The sequence below is a fragment of the Lottia gigantea genome (genome assembly GCF_000327385.1).
Source record: "Lottia gigantea unplaced genomic scaffold LOTGIsca_44, whole genome shotgun sequence".
In the NCBI taxonomy this organism is placed as follows: Eukaryota; Metazoa; Mollusca; class Gastropoda; family Lottiidae; genus Lottia; species Lottia gigantea.
Window position 1 is genome coordinate 2,144,362 of NW_008709540.1, and position 17,002 is coordinate 2,161,363.

General features: G+C 31.6%; 2 protein-coding genes across 2 annotated transcripts; both read right to left on the reverse strand.

Moving 5' to 3' along the window:
• Positions 1-3,646: 3,646 nt before the first annotated feature.
• LOTGIDRAFT_123420 (hypothetical protein) lies at positions 3,647-9,653 on the reverse strand (the record flags this gene model as incomplete). The annotated part of the gene is made up of 9 exons (XM_009060826.1): positions 3,647-3,754; positions 4,065-4,200; positions 4,930-5,067; positions 5,487-5,552; positions 6,482-6,551; positions 7,241-7,383; positions 7,691-7,894; positions 8,291-8,347; positions 9,442-9,653. 9 exons carry the CDS (start codon positions 9,651-9,653, stop codon positions 3,647-3,649), a joined length of 1,134 nt encoding a protein of 377 aa, XP_009059074.1.
• A 6,328-nt stretch (positions 9,654-15,981) lies between these two features.
• On the reverse strand, positions 15,982-16,521 carry LOTGIDRAFT_123455 (hypothetical protein; the record flags this gene model as incomplete). Its single annotated transcript, XM_009060827.1, has 2 exons — positions 15,982-16,080; positions 16,444-16,521. Coding segments are annotated over 2 exons (177 nt in total), but the record flags the coding sequence as incomplete, so codon positions are not given.
• Between the last annotated feature and the right edge of the window lie 481 nt (positions 16,522-17,002).

Below are 17,002 nucleotides of genomic sequence, written 5' to 3' on the forward strand. Positions count from 1 at the left end.
TCTATATTTGATAAAATCCATAGTGTATGAACATGAGAACATGAATACACAAACAACATTTTACTACACTGCTTCAGACATTGCTATGTTGATACCAAGCTTTTCTAGTTTATTAGCACATAGTCCTTATTTAAAATTCACATTCTTTAAGTTTTTTTTAAGAATTTTCTAGTCTTTGTATGTGTAATGGGTACTCTTGTAGCTTACAAAACAAATTTCCTGTTCGAACTATAACATCACTATCACAAATGCCCTTTGTAGTTTTTGCTATATTGATGTCAAATACAGGACCTACAGTCAAATTGAAAGTGTAAGCTTACTGGTACCCAATACTTGTAGTAAGGCTAGAGAAACCCAGTCAACCCAGCTGTAAATGGGTATGGATAATCCAGGGAAAGATCAATGCCAAAACTTTGATCAAGGAGCAGCTTGTAGAAAGGATCCTTAACTGTGAACCTAAGTTGTTATCCTTGTAAAATATAGTTGTTTCTTTTTTTCTTTCCTCTTTACAATCTCTTCAAAGGAATAAGTGATATTGTTTGTAGAAAACTGAAGCTGCATAATAAACTTGATAACCATGAATTAATGATTAACTATTGCCAACAAACAACTATAGTATGTTAGCCACAAGAATCATATCTCAGATATAAAAGGGATTTTTTCTTAAATTTTTATGTGTATCTGGAAAACTGATAGCATCAATTTGCACTATTCAAATTTTCAGTCAGACATCTCTGGGTCTTGCAACTCACTTAAACTTGGTGTTTGAGGACGTGGACTAATGTGATACAAGCATATTTTGAAATAAGTGACGTCATCAACTCTTTTTTAGTGGAATTGCAGACGTCTGACTGTAAATAGTGCGAATTGATCAGTGTACACATTAAAAAGAGAAAATCATTTTACAATCCCTCTTAAGGAAAAAATCCAAAATAATTCTGATCAATGAGTTTGCTGTGATCTGCAGTTTCAGTTTATGAAAATATAATTGTTAATGTTAAGATGCTAACTTATGAACATGGTTTATTTAAAGGGACAGATGTGCCATTTTGGGGGGTTGATTTTAGTCTTGAATATATGTAATAGAGGTACTACAAATGTAAAAATACTTCAAATTGGCAATTTTATTCACTATACCAATATATGCCTTTTCTATTTATCACAGAGTATCTTAAACTGACGAGTCATCATTTTAACATTAGAACGTAGACAATTCTGGACACACATGGATTTGAAGGCTTAAATTTTGAATGTGAGCTGTAACATTTTTACTGATTAGCTCACTCTAAAAAATTCCAGTTTCTGAGACTAAAGTATGATTGGTCAAAAAATGGAGCATCTGTCCCTTTAAGCCAGTACTAATTATGATAGAAAATTCTATTAAAAAAAATGCTTTTTTGATAGAGAAGAGTCTGAACTATTGCTTGTTCATTAACCATAGGTACATATATAATGGTTATGTTTTGGGTCATAATTAAAGTGACAAAATTTGAAATTTTGAAAGTGCTGAGTAGATTTTAGTTTTTCATAAGCTTATAATTGAATTTTGTTAAGATATGTGATAAGAAAAAGGGAAATATTTATTATATGTCGAGTTAGAATTATGAACTTGAATAAGGAAGAGTGTTAAGTATGGATTTTTGAAATGAAAGTAAATCACGAAATTTGTTATATTATTCGATATATTCTATGTTTTTTGTATGTTATTAGAGAAATAAGTTAACTTGTGTTTAGTTTTCTTCACCAATGTATATTCCTGGACTACCAAGTTCCTACCTTTTGAACCAATACAGCACCATATGCAATGGCCGCGCCAGTCCCCTGAGATTAGAGGAACTTAATGGGGCAGACTGAAAAATGGGGCGACAACTTCTGAGGCTGAGATTAATGCTGCAACTCTGCGTAGTCGCAAACCATTACCCATTTTCCCACTGACAGTTTTGCAGACCAAACGTATGAACACATAGAATCTAGGTTTGAGTTACGCTTACAGACACAAGTAATTACATTTTAGTCAGACTTATCTCATAGCTACTTTAAACTCTCTCTTGGTCACGATTCTAGAGTGTGCCTGTGCTTCCACAGCAAGATTATTGCGTTGCGGACAGGATTTATAGTATCAAACCAGTTTGATATCTGTCGCTGATTGTTTTATCGTCCGCAAGACAGAGCGTCATCGTCCAATCAGAATCATATTCCATTCAATTGAATGATTTGCACATGATTAGCGACATAGTGTCACCTAGTGTGCCTGCAGACGGTTGGCGTAACTCTTGACAAGACTATAATTTGCGACCAAGACAGTTTGTGTGCTCCCATCATAAGTGGACTGCTTCTGTTTATACCTTGAATCCTATTGGCACAAATATCTTTGCTCTGCTATACAAACCCCGAATTATGGTCATAACACTGAATATAAATTAGTAACAATTTTAATAATCTAACTCGTTAATTATCTAATTAGCAGTCATTCTTAAAAATTAAAACAATAAATTAGAAAGCTTGAATTTTCATCTTATATTTCATTATATTATCACAATTAAACAATATAATCCATTTGTAAATTCTTGGGAAGGGATTATCAGCTGATAAACCCAGTTCCAGAGTGGATTAGGTGTTTTAGAGTGCATGTGCCCTCTTTATAGCCACATTTGTCACAGAACGTATAGGAACTATAGGGGATTGTGAAGAGATTTTCTACAAATTTTAATATGCATCGTGGACACTGATAGCATCAATTTGCATCATTCCATTTTCTATCAGACATCTGTCATTCATGTAATTCCACTAAAATTAGGTGTTTGACGTCACTAACTGCATAATATGCTTAATCACATAAAAACCTTTCGTGTAAAAAATTTTAAGTAAAACCTCTTTACAATCCCATTAAGGCCATTAATTGATATGATAAAGTCTAAATATTAGCTCATGGTAACTATAGATCATTAATAATGATGTTAAAAATAGTGAAAAATATTTCATCACATAAATTTTTTTTTTTGGAAACCTCTTTACAACCCTTTGAATAAATTCAATAATGATTATGAACTAAGATTTTGAACTTGAAGATGTTTCAGCAAAATCCAGTTATGAAGTCCATTGCTAATATGCTTATGACAAACCCAATCACATGAAAATGGCAGCTATATGGTCTACAAGCATCGACTTATGACATTGCTTAACCTCTCTAAAAGCTAATCACATATAATTCCAAAATAAAAGAAAGAAACTACCATATCTTACAAGAATAAAAACAAAGGTTTCCAGGATCTAGATCCTTTCTACAAGCTGGTTCTGGCTCTAACCTCTTGGCATTTGTAATTCTCTCAGTATTGGGTACCTTATAACAATAGCTTACACTAAATTTGCATATTTACTTAAACATCTATAAGCGAATCAATATCTGTGCTTACTGTGAAAGTGAGCAACAATTTACTGAGTACATTTTGAATATCAGTTGGAAATAAAGATACAAAATATAGCCAAATAAAACCAGGATCACTGCCTCTACTGACCTCACAACATAACTAAAACTCATATATTTGTGAAAACAGAGTTATAAAAGATTGATCACTCTTCCTGTTTTTAAGAAGTTTGCATGCATTCTACCATAGAGGAGAATTTTATCACAAGAATTGTACAGGATTCAAGTAAAGTCTAGTTTATATAGACCTAGGTCTAAGGCTGCGTAAAGTCTACCAGGGTCAAAGGTTAAAGAATATACAGGACTTCTACTGTGATCAATATAATATTTCTGAAATTAAAAAAAACAAGAATCACATACAAATATTTGTAACCTTTCAGAAATAGTTGCCTTAAAGACAATCCAGTTGCGTAGAGTATCTTAGAGAAATATTGAGTGAATATTAGAGTTTTTGTCTAAAATTGTTATGTCACAATAAAGCAGGGTTTCTAAAGTAAATAAGCTGAAGAGCTACTTTCATTTTTCATTTCCCAGATCCTACGACCAGTCCAAAACTAGTTGCCCTAATGAGGCTTGAGTATCCTAAACATCCTATGTTTGCAGCATGAGATTAGTCTTGGTCAATCAAAAAAAAACAAACCTGAATTGGTTTAGTAGTACGTTTATCCCACAGTCTGCACATACCATATAAGGCAGTACCAGTTACCATAGAAACATTATTATCTGTTTCAAAACTAAATACAGTAGAATCAAATGGCTCCACCCAAGAAGCAACACTGAAAGAAATTTGAATGCAAATTAAAACATTATATCAGAAGAAAGTGTCAAGTATTATTGAGGTAGACTGGGTAGACATGAAATGAGTCAAATAGCCATCCTGAATGTCTAAGGACCATTTTAAGCCAAAATCTTTCTTTCTTATATTTTCATCCATAAATGTGTTGCGTATAAATTGATAAGACACATTAAAGTGATCGTAAAGAGGTTCGGCTATTTTCATGTGTATTGTGTACACTGATAGTATCCATTTAGACCAGGCCTGTGCAACCTATGGCTCATATAAAATTTGAAAGTGCGTTTGCTCTTGTCACTGTCGGTGTGGCCCGCAGATTTGCAATGCACATTGAAATCACATTCCATGATTCATTGATGGTTGGTTACGTGGTCCACAGCCTACTCGCATCCCCTAAATGTGGCCCGCCGTTGCGGAAAGGTTGCACAGGCCTGATACAGACCATTGCAATTTTCAGCAGACATCTTTAAATCTGGCAATATACCCATCAATGGGTGCAAAACTGATATCTGGGCGGCCGTCCAAATATTAGCTTATTTTTTAATATAGCCATTTTAGTTAGGGCCTAACAACAGCCCCTCTTGAACTTTCAACAAATTAACCTTTTGACCCAACTCGATGACATCTGCTTCAACCAATCAAATTTTTACCCTCTCCACTGACATTTTGTAACACAGTGTTTATCAGGTTAGACCAAAAGATTACATACCACATATCAGTGCGTAAATCCCACATGCGTAATCTTGTATCATAACCACAGGTCAATAGAGTGTTTCTATCTTCATATTTCATATTGAGTATACCAGCTCCTTTCTGGTGGTCTGGGTCTAAAGTTGATAACATCTCCCCTCTAAAATTTTTAAAAATTTCAATTTTCTTTCTTCAAATATTCAATAAACAAATTTTTTGTGTCCTGCACCTTAATTGGATTAATGTGGAAGGGCAATACCATGCTATGTGCAATGCAATTTTTTTTCAGGACAGAACTATTAGCATTTTGGACACAACCAATATCACATGGAACCTTAGTCTTTTGTTCCATTCAAAGAACTAGATGTGTTTTACATGTCTTTTCCAACATGCATCACTATCGGGGGTAAACTGAGTTGAAAAACCTGAAGGTATTACTTTGAGCTATGCAAGGTCAAACCCTAGACCTCTAGATCTTCAAGTTACAAGCCAGCATATAACTATCGAGCCACTGTCAGCCCTTAGTCATTGCAAACCTTATAAAAAAAATGTCCATAAAGAATCTACCAAACAACTTACGTGGATAAATCCCAGGTAGTTAAAGCTGGTAGTCCACGGTTACCAGCAGTTCCTGTTGCTAGGCTTCTGAAAAAACAGTATTCATTCGAGTCAAATAGTTTATGACCTAACTGAGAAACAGTATATATATCTTATAAATAAGCCATCTTGTCACTATACAGCATGTGTCTTATGTGTCACCATCATGTGTATAGACCTTATTCACGTGTCAACCATATTGAATCCATAACAAGGCTCATAGGCAAACCTTGAAAAGGTAACGTTATGTCACAGCATGACGTCTTTAAAGCCTCTTTCTCCAATCCTAACTCGAAACTAATCATATTTTACACCATTAAATTTGGAATTGATTATGCTATTTCAAGATTTGTAAATTTCTGGGAAATGACAGTTTTAAGTCAATTTTCTTGCTGTTGAGCGATTGTCAAATGACGTAAAATAGGCTATTCATTCATATCACGTTGCCATCTTAAAGATACCTTATTTGTGTTATGAACCTCACCTTCAGTGTCTCAAAAACTAAGTGTGAATAAGAGAAGGTATTATGAGCTGATAAACCCAGTTCCAGAGCGGATTAGGTGTTTTAGAGTGCATGTGCCCTCTTTATATGTGCCCACATTTGTCACAGAACGTATTGGAACTGTAGATAATTGTAAAGAGGTTTTCTACAAATTTTAATATGCATCGTAGACACTGATAGCATCAATGTGCATCATTCCCATTTTCAATCAGACGTCTGTCATTCCTACAATTCCACTTAAACTAAGTGTTTGATGACGTCACTAATTGCATAATATGCTTAATCACATAAAAACCTTTCGTGAAAAAAATTTAAACCTCTTTACAATCTCATTAAGGCCATCAATTGATATGATAAAGTCTAAATATTAGTTGATTGTAACTATAATAGATCCTTAATAATTCCTAATATTCAAGTTCAATATCAGATCATCAAGAATTAAAGGTCCTATAAAATAGTGAAAAAGAACTCTTACTCTCCACATGGTGATATTTTTAGAGACCAAACTCTATCTCCCATATAAATAGTTTTACGTAGTAGATTCTCTTCACATTCATTATACATAGATACAACCTGAAAACACAATATCAAGTTAGCTGGCAGCAGAAATTGGATCTGGCGTATGGACAAAATCACGTCTTTTGCTCAAAACTATACACCATAATCTAGAGAAACATGTCTCTTAATGTATCTGAAAGTTTCAACTAAAAAAAGCAGCTGTTAAGTTTATAACACCAAAACTATTTAAGAAGTTTACATAAACCAATTTTTTGAGGCTTTTTGGAAGATGTTAGAAAACTACTGTACAGATTCAAATAAAATATGTCTCCTACGTATTTTAAAAGTTTCAACTAATAACATTAAGCCATTACAAAGCCAAAACTAAGTCAAACTGCTTAATTAACAATTAGTACACTCAGTTTTTCGCACAATTCCTTCAAAAATAACTCTCCCATTTCTATCCAAATTATCAGTGTAAATTAAGGACTTTGTTGCTATAATAACTTGCCATGCACATTCTTATCACTGCTATATTCAAAATGTTTTCATCTAAATGTTACCAAAACAGGATCATTAAGTCTTGGTAACATGGACCAAATTCTGACTCTATCATTGTCATCAGTTAAATGATAGATAGGGCCATTGATTTGAGTAAAAATGGTCCAAAATGGGTAATTCTGATCCATGTGAAATACATAGTTTAATAATGCCTAGCACAGCCAATGCCTATGACCTACCTTAACTGTTTTATCTCGAGATCCAGATACTACAATATTATTACAATAATCTATACAATGAGTATCACTGGTATGAAGATTGGAATATTTAAATAACAAATCACTGGTGTCGCTGTTCCAACAGCCTAAACTTCCATCTCTGAAAATAACATGACTTTTCATTTTGGAGATCATTCAGTATAGTAGCACCTCGATTATGGAACAAGTTACCTGAACAGTTTAATAACCTGGTAATCTGTTGACTTTAAAAAAGTTACCTTTACCTAATAAGAACTGTGTGTGTGTGTTTGGTGTTATTGAAGATACTCTCCTGAAAGCTTAAAGAATCAGCTAAGGTGACACTAAAATTGTTGACAATTAAGTTCAGTTTTCAGCAAAAAGGCCCCTAGCATTCATAGCAATGTAATGACTGTTCGTAAAGTAATTATCGCTAAAACCAAACCCACCTGCATCCACCGACTAAAAGCCCATCTGTAATAACAAATTTACTGACATCATCTCTAAACCCACTCAGTTGTCTTCCCTTGGATTCCCGGGGATTTCCATGTTTATCCAGATGATAACATCGTATCTTATTTTTCACAGATAACCAGATATTTGATTGGTCGTCTCTCTGTAACCATGGCATCAATCTACAATGGAAGAATATGCTCAATAAATGAATAAGTCATGATATTGGAAATCTGGAAATTCCAAATGGAAATTATTTTCCCTGAAAAAAATGCCAACAAAGTTAGAAATAACAATTTTGACAAGGATAAGAGAACCTATCTACCAGTTTGTTCTTGGTCAAACCTCTTGGCATTGACCTTTCCCAGACTATCAGCTGAGTCAACTGGAATAATGTAAAGATGATTTCACAGATTTCATGCACTGACCAAAATAAGGACCCTACATAGTATACCAGTATCTAGCCAATAACATTGAATTCTAATGCTAATTCACATATTTGGGTCTATCCCATAATTGTCAAGACACAAAATGACCCGTGACAAGAAATCATTAAAAAAATATTAAAAATGTTCTCACTTGGTTTGAAATGAAACCAAACAGGGTTCATAAAAATCCCCCTTTTCCCATTTGATGCTAGCTTTATATCTTTGCTTAGTGCTCAGGTTCACTGAAATTCTGAAAAAATAAACAAAGGTTATTTTTTTGGGAGATTTTGAGACGAAATAAGCAGCCTAGATATTGGTTACAGGACATAAGGTAACAAATAACCATTTGATAACTAGAAAATGTAAATGAAAGAAAAAAAACAGTGGGAGTCAACTCTATAATCCATGTGGGTGGAGTTAAAGGGACAGATTCTCCATTTTTGGGGGTTGATATTGGTCTTGAATATATGTAAATAGTCTTCAGAAGTCTCTTCAAACTAGGGATTTCCCTTCCTATATATGTCTTTTTCATATATGGTTGAGTTTCAAGAGAAGACGAGTTGTCTTTTTAACTTTATAACGTCAATAATTCTGGACACACATAGATTTGAAGGCTCAAATGTTTTTGGTAAGATGTCAACACCATTACCAGTACTGGTAAGCTTGGCTAAAAAATGCTTGTTTCTGAGACTAAGATACAATTGACAGATGGCAAACCTGTCCCTTTAAGACAATCAACATGCTGCTCAGTGGTATTTTGGAGTTGATATTTCAATTCATTCTGTAATGATGTGCGATTCTGTTACCATCATGGACAGACAGAAATATACACTGGTCAATGAAAAATCCTTTAGAAAAATGGTTAAAATAAAGTATTCACAGAATAAATAAACCAAGTATGGTACTAATGATTTGAACCACAAAACGAAATCCAAAACAACGTTTCACTTGAGGAAGTATATCAATCATAAGTCAGTAAGTATTTCTTAATGAAAAGTGGGTCAGGTGTCTAGAAGAGTAAGCATACCCTGCCTGGGTCCACATCAGTGGAAGCAATATAAGCCATATATGGATTAGGAAGAAATGTCACTGTCAATTTCAGGTCCTTGTCAGCTTAATAAGCCAAATTGGTACTATTCATGCCCATGCGCAACACAGTAATTCCCTACTTCTGCCTCTGATAAATCGATAACTGTCTAAGTAGTTACCCCTATTAAGCTTATATCTTTTTCCATTGCTGACTATAGACTGCCACGTAAAATCGACGTTGTGTTCGAATGTGCATGTATAGTTCCGAATTGGCTTATTCAGTTATGTACCTTTCTGTGGTGTCATAGTGAACAGGTGTCTTATATCTCATCTGAACCCTCTGATTTTTCAATAATGGCATCCAAACACAATCCTTGGTTGCAAAATACTTTAACAATTTGCTGACTCTGCAAATGGTACATAAAGATTTGACATCAAGGAATGACAGGATATGATATAGGATGTCATCAGGTAAATAGTCCAGCTGAAATCCGTCTTCCATATTTTCCTCTTTTGAACCTTTTCGTGGACTCTTTTTCACTTTTCTTCCACTTGGCAACATGTCGTCTGTTCTTCTTTAGAAACTTCGGGGTAAAAAGCGAATCTTTGACTCGACAAATCAGCTTGACCATTTTAGTTGAGTAAGAGCTAAATCGGTATCAATATTTCGAAACCATTGCGTCAGTATGTTGAAATTTTGCAATCTAAGTAAAGATGGAAACGTCCTTGACTTTGGATACGTTTTATTTGCCATAAAAAAGTCTTTTGTTTGTCGTAATAAAAAATTCTTTGACTTGCCCTATTTATAATGGTTTTGCTAAATGGGCAATAAATCTTTATTAAAGTTATCATTTTTGTAAACTTTTCTGTAAATGAAACTTTGACTCTTTTAATAATTTAACATTTTATGATGTTTTGAATGACATGAATGTCGTAATATCGACTACAAACCAAATTCTGGTAAATAGGTCATGTGATCAGCTGACCTATGACCTACATCGATAAACTTGTTGATAAAATATTTGTCAATCTATTTTTATCATTTAAATTATCAAGATTTTGTTGATTTTCATGTCAACCGAGCAAGATGTAGGAAGGTTGTCTCTTTAATGATGCAAAATCAACGAAAGCACAGGCCATGTCTCTACTATTTTGGTAAGTAAGTTTGACAAAAATGTGGCTTTGTTTTGGTTTTGAGTTACTGTTTGACAGTTGACAAAAACAGGTCATGTGTGTCAGCTGCCTTCCAGGTGATTAACATTCAATTGAATTTGAAATTCAATCAACAAAGGAAAATGATATCTGCTGTTTTTCAAGTTTATAATATAACATATAGACAATGACAAGGGATGGCATAAGAAAAAAGGAATCTACAGTCTAATATGTGGAGAATGGATTTGAAAATAGTCTAGATTTAGGCCTAATAAAATGAATTTTAATCTATTGAGTCATCTACATGTCACATTAAACAACAAAGCATCTTTATAGGGAAAGATTGTAAAATGTGATGAATTTTTTACCGTACTTAGAAAATCCATGTGAAGGGCAAACTGACAAAATGTTAGCCACAAGGTTTGTCATGCTTTGCTTATCTAAAAATTTAGACTTAGTTAATAAAAAAAAATAATTGTCATTATGTAACCTGGCTTCAAGTTTGTTTGGTAAGTCCAGTGATCTGTTTTCTCGTGTGTTTCAAAATAGGTTTTCTGGCCCTTTATAAGCCTGAAGGTTATCAGACAATTAAAATTTTTGTAATCTTTGCCTAACTACTAAGTAAATTAAAGTTCTAAATTTGTTTGTGTTCATCAACCAATGAATGCAAAAAAATCTACATGCAATTCTTATATTTACATTCAGTAGGGTTCAGGAATCTATCACTGAAGATAAAATTATTGCCATAATATAGTTAAACCTATCATTATTGTCAGAAAAGTGGGAAAAAACAGCAACACAACTCCTGCCAATTAGCTTTAAGCACCACCCCTACGTTGCTAGGCTAACAATGACGTGTAAATACAAAGCAACACAAATAAGACAGCGCAAGGTTAATTGAATCCTTTTTTACAAACATTGGAAAAAAACATTTTTTAAAGTTCATTTATAAGACAAATAAATATCTTGTCTATATTCTGAACAATCCTCAATGAAAATTTAAAACGATAACTGTTGAACCACCTAACTTATTTTCTAGTCTGTTTTTTTTTTTTGTTGACAGCATCCCTTTGACAAATTCAATTATCTACGGGTACATTGTTTTCATTTTTTTAAAAAAAGTCTTTGTCCCAATGAATTCAAGTGAAACACATCAATGTATTTTAGTCTATGAATTGATATTTTAATCTTCTTTGTTTGAAATCAAACTAAATTTAGTTTTTGTGAAAAATTGTGAATAAACGTTGAAACATTAATGATACTGACTGCTTACTTACATAACATGAGTATATAGTTAAATTATGTAATTATGATATGTTAATTCAGTAGGATGGACTAGTGTTGTAATTTACATTGAATTAATACAATTATTGGAGTTGTAAATGGGCTTTTAGCTTTTTTTATGTGTATTGGCACCATTATTGCCATCCATTGGATCATTGTAATTTTCTATCTGATTTCTGTGGCTCCTGATATTATAAAAATAGTTAACGAAGGTCTAGTCGATATACCAGTATCATGATACATACCGGTATAGGAATTTATATCATTAGTAATATCACCTGATTAAAAAATACCGAAATATTGTGATATACAGTGGTGTAACCTATTTTCGTGGATTCAACACCGAATTTCGTCAAAGTTAAAAAAAATGAAAAAAAATTTTTATGTCTTGGATGTTTTCTCAGATATTCTACAAAATAATTAAAATTGGTTTATTTCGATTTTCTTTATGAATTCTTCACTTTGACCCATATTTTATGAGCAACCAACTCGGGAACGGCGGCAGAATGCGTCACCTATTTTCGTGTACAATGTTTGATCTATAAATAAGTCGAGAAAAACATGTTGTATGGATACCGGGTGGTATAATTAACTTCTCTTATGTATTTAGTGACAATTCCTTCAAAGAACCAGGATTTTAAAATAAAATAGTGACTGACAAAATAAGATACTTAGCGTGATTTATTGTGAAAAGTGACTGAAACAACATAAGAATATGGTCCACTTTGTGTTCCATAGAAATTTTCTGCTGACACGGAATCCGCTAGTTGATCATGTGACTTCATTCGTTGGACTATATTCTAGCAGACGACACTTGGAATTCTGATTACCACTTGGGATTATAAGGAAATTCAGCCGATGAAAAATGGTGACGTTTGGTAATAACTGAAATCCGCCATTTTGTATTTGTCAAAGTATACATTAATAATTTCACCTTGCTTAAAACTACTGGATTCATTCTACTTGCTGATATTGTACAGAAAACCCACGTTTATCAAAACAAGCAAATACGGAAGTCACGCGATGTCGCACATGTAAATTATTAATCCTTTCCAGAAATCCACGAAAAATAGGTTTCCACGAAATTAGGTTACTTGACTGTATAGTAGTTATTATGATTCATTGTTAAATTACTGTCCAGAAAAGATCATCTACACAATTTCAACAAATAACTTAATGTTTGAAACATATGTTTTTTGAATGAAATTCAAGACTCAGATGTTTTTAAGATATATTTATTGTCTTTCCTTACTTTGAAATTTTTAGATAGAAAAACAACAACATTTTGTATCAAAAACCAGTAAAAACTATACTGAAGGAAACATGACAATATATACCCATATCACCATATATTAATGGATAATATCACGATATCACCTTGAACCAGTATCGCCCAGCCCTAGCTTAACGGCTTTTTACAGACTTTCTGTCAAGGACTCTGATTGGCTGTATGTATTCGCTAATGTACAATCCAACCAAACCACTGCATTTACAAATTTCCTAATACAAGAAAGGTGGCTATAGCAGTCAAGGTATAAAATGCAGTCATTTTGACATTGACAAAGAGGCTCATAGGAAGCCTATTAGTCTGAGGCTCAAATGTGCTTAGTTGGCCACTGTTCCTCAGTAAAAATCTTTCTATTTCTATTTTTCAGTTTTACTGTTGATTAATATACAAGTTTGATGAAGATCAACAATATACCATTCTCAGTGTCTCTACCGTTGCTAGGGATAGGGGCATTAACTCTCATTCTCTCCCTTATATTCTGTTGTTACATGTGGAAGTAAGTGATTTCTTTTTTTTTATTTGATTAAACACACTTAATTAATAACTACACTTGCCACTAATGATCATGGTTTATGAGCTGAATAAAATGAAACTTTAAAACAAAGTCAATGTGTAAAATATTTAAATGTGGTCTGTAGTCACATAACAAAGTAACGTGAGACTTATGATTTTTAATATGATAATATAGTATGATGTACTTAATACATCCATTTCACTAAGCATTATTTTTAGTTCTCGATCATTATTTGGGTCGATGGGCAACATTTTTGCGAAAGGTTGGGAGCCTTCGGGCACTACTTTTTATCTTAAGGGGAAGAGGCAATTCAAGACTACAATTGGACTAATGGAAGAAAAGTTTCATCGGGGACCAGATTGGGTCGATTGAAAGAAAAAACATTTTTGTGAAATAGGTCTATAAGCAATTTATGAATTGTTCTTCAAACACTGGCTAGGTTATTAGAGTGATCAGTTTTCATGATCAAGTCAATGTGTAAGATGATTAAATGTGGTCTTTACCTTAGTCACAATACTAGATACCAAACAATATTTACATTAGCTATTGTTTTGTCAATTGGACTGATGCAAATTTGTGTGACGTTTATATCACAATAAACGCCATTGCCTCATCACCAAAACATTAGGCGTAGTAATTTTAACCAATGACGTCGTTATTCATTGAAAATTAGAATGTCTTGAAAACGTAAATATATGCAATAAATTGTTACCCTATGGCGGTTATGGTCATATATCAGGACAAAATGCGCATTTATTCAATTTTCCAGCCAACTTTTGTCCTGATATACGACCATAACCTCCATAAGGTAACAGTTTATTGCTTAAATAGCCTCTGACTGTTTGAAAGATAAAATGTATACCATGATAATCCTGTATGGGTGATAGCCACTTCATGAAATAGGTCTCAGTCTACTTTGAGATTGAAAATATTGTAAAACTTGTGTTAATGAAGCATGTTCATAAGAAAAAATATGTAGCTCTAGAAATCAGTTTTATTGGTTAAAAGTGAAGAACAAATAAAACTTTACTTTCTTCCGCTTTTGATAAAGGACATTTTTACAGCTTGACAGATCCTGCTTTATGAATATTTGTTGTTAATATGGATATTTATATGTAGCTACATGTATTATATTTGTGCACATCCCAGCACAGTTCAAAACATAAATATGAACAGTGCACTGGGTTAGACATGAAAGGTAAGGGTAAAATATTTTCAGTTCAAATAATGATTTAAAATGTTGAGCAAAATGCTGAGAACAGCAGGTGCAAAGGACAAGGTGACCCAATAATATTTCAAAATTTTTAACATATTTTGATAGTCTGTCAGAGTAAATAATGAGTGATAAACTAGTACTGTTAAATGACACAGTTGACCTCTCTTTTGCTAAACACAATGTCAATGCCAGCATACAAAGAGACCATCTATAGAATTTTCGAGTTATTGCCCTTGACTTAAGAAAAATGCATCAAAACTTGTTTGTGAACTCAATAGAGACTACAGCTTTAAACTGAATTTAGTGAAATATATCTTTAGTCTATGTCGATGGAGAAGTGTCCTCGAGGTACTTTTTCAACTTATTTTCTTTAAAAAGGACCAAAATCGGAATTTGGATCTGACTGAATTTGAGGTTCAATGTCATTTATTCTGTAGCTGGTGACATAAACGAAACATAAAATTCTTTCTCTTTCAGAACACCTGTTGTCACATTTCAATAGGTCTAGTCAACATTAGATTAAATTTTTAAATCTAACGTCTAGTTAGTTTGAGGTATTATTAATTAAATTTGTATACAGAGTCATTGAAATTAATATTAATGTATACAGCAGATTGCGAACTTTAAATCAAGAATTGAAATTTAGAAAATTGAAGGGAATTTAGAATATATGAGTCTTAGAATATCTACAAACTACTATTCTCAACAGAATAAACACAAACAGATTTTGTTTGAGGATATGACCAAATTTAGTCAGTGTATTTTACACATAGAGCAAACGAGAGATAACCAAATGAAAAGGTGAAAGGAATCACCTTCAGACACCTTTTTCTCCCAGACAAGTTTTGGGAGTCTGTAAGTTACAACTCAACCGCCCTGTAACTTACACATTGTCCTATCTGCTCCTATCTTCAGGTATTAATATATAAAACTAAGTAATAATCTATAAAACTAAGTAATAATCTATAAAACTAGGTAATAATCTATAAAACTAAGTAATAATCTATAAGACAAAGTAATAATCTAAACAAAGTAATAATCTATAAAGTCAGGTAATTATCCATAAAACTAAGTAATAATCCATAAAACAATTTAATAATCTTTAAAACTAGGTAATAATCTATAAAACTAAGTAATAATCTATAAAACTAGTAATAATCTATAAAACAAAGTAATAATTTGTAAAACAAAGTAATAATCTATAAAACAAAGTAATAATCTATAAAGTCAGGTAATTATCCATAAAACTAAGTAATAATCCATAAAACAATTTAATAATCTATAAAACTAAGTAATAATCTATAAAACTAGTAATAATCTATAAAATTAGTAATAATCTATAAAAAAAAATAATAATCTATAAACTAAGTAATAATCTATAAAATAAAGTAATGATTTATAAAACAAAGTAATAATCTGTAAAACAAAGTAATAATCTGTAAAACAAAGTAATAATCTATAAAACTAGTAATAATCTATAAAACTAAGTAATAATCTATAAAACTAGTAATAATCTATAAAACTAGGTAATAATCTATAAAACAAAGTAATAATCTATAAAACTAGGTAATAACCTATAAAACAAAGTAATAATCTATAAAACTAGGTAATAATCTATAAAACAAAGTAATAATCTATCAAAATAAGTAATAATCTATAAAACTAAGTAATAATCTATAAAACTAGGTAATAATCTATAAAACTAGTAATAATCTATAAAATTAGTAATAATCTAAAAAACTAAGTAATAATCTATAAAACTAGGTAATAATCTTTAAAACAAAGTAATAATCTATAAAACCAGTAATAATCTATAAAAAAAATAATAATCTATAAACTAAGTAATAATCTATAATATAAAGTAATGATTTATAAAACAAAGTAATAATCTGTAAAACAAAGTAATAATCTATAAAAAAAGTAATAATCTATAAAACTAGTAATAATCTGTAAAACTAGTAATAATCTATAAAACAAAGTAATAATCTATAAAACTAGGTAATAATCTATAAAACAAAATAATAATCTATAAAACAAAATGATAATCTATAAAAAAAAAGTAATAATCTATAAACTAAGTAATAATCTATAAGATAAAGTAATAATTTATAAAACAAAGTAATAATCTATAAAACTAGTAATAATCTATAAAACTAAGTAATAATCTATAAAACTAGTAATAATCTATAAAACTAGGTAATAATCTATAAAACAAAGTAATAATCTATAAAACTAGGTAATAACCTATAAAACAAAGTAATAATCTATAAAACTAGGTAATAATCTATAAAACAAAGTAATAATCTATCAAAATAAGTAATAATCTATAAAACTAAGTAATAATCTATAAAACTAGGTAATAATCTATAAAACTAGTAATAATCTATAAAATTAGTA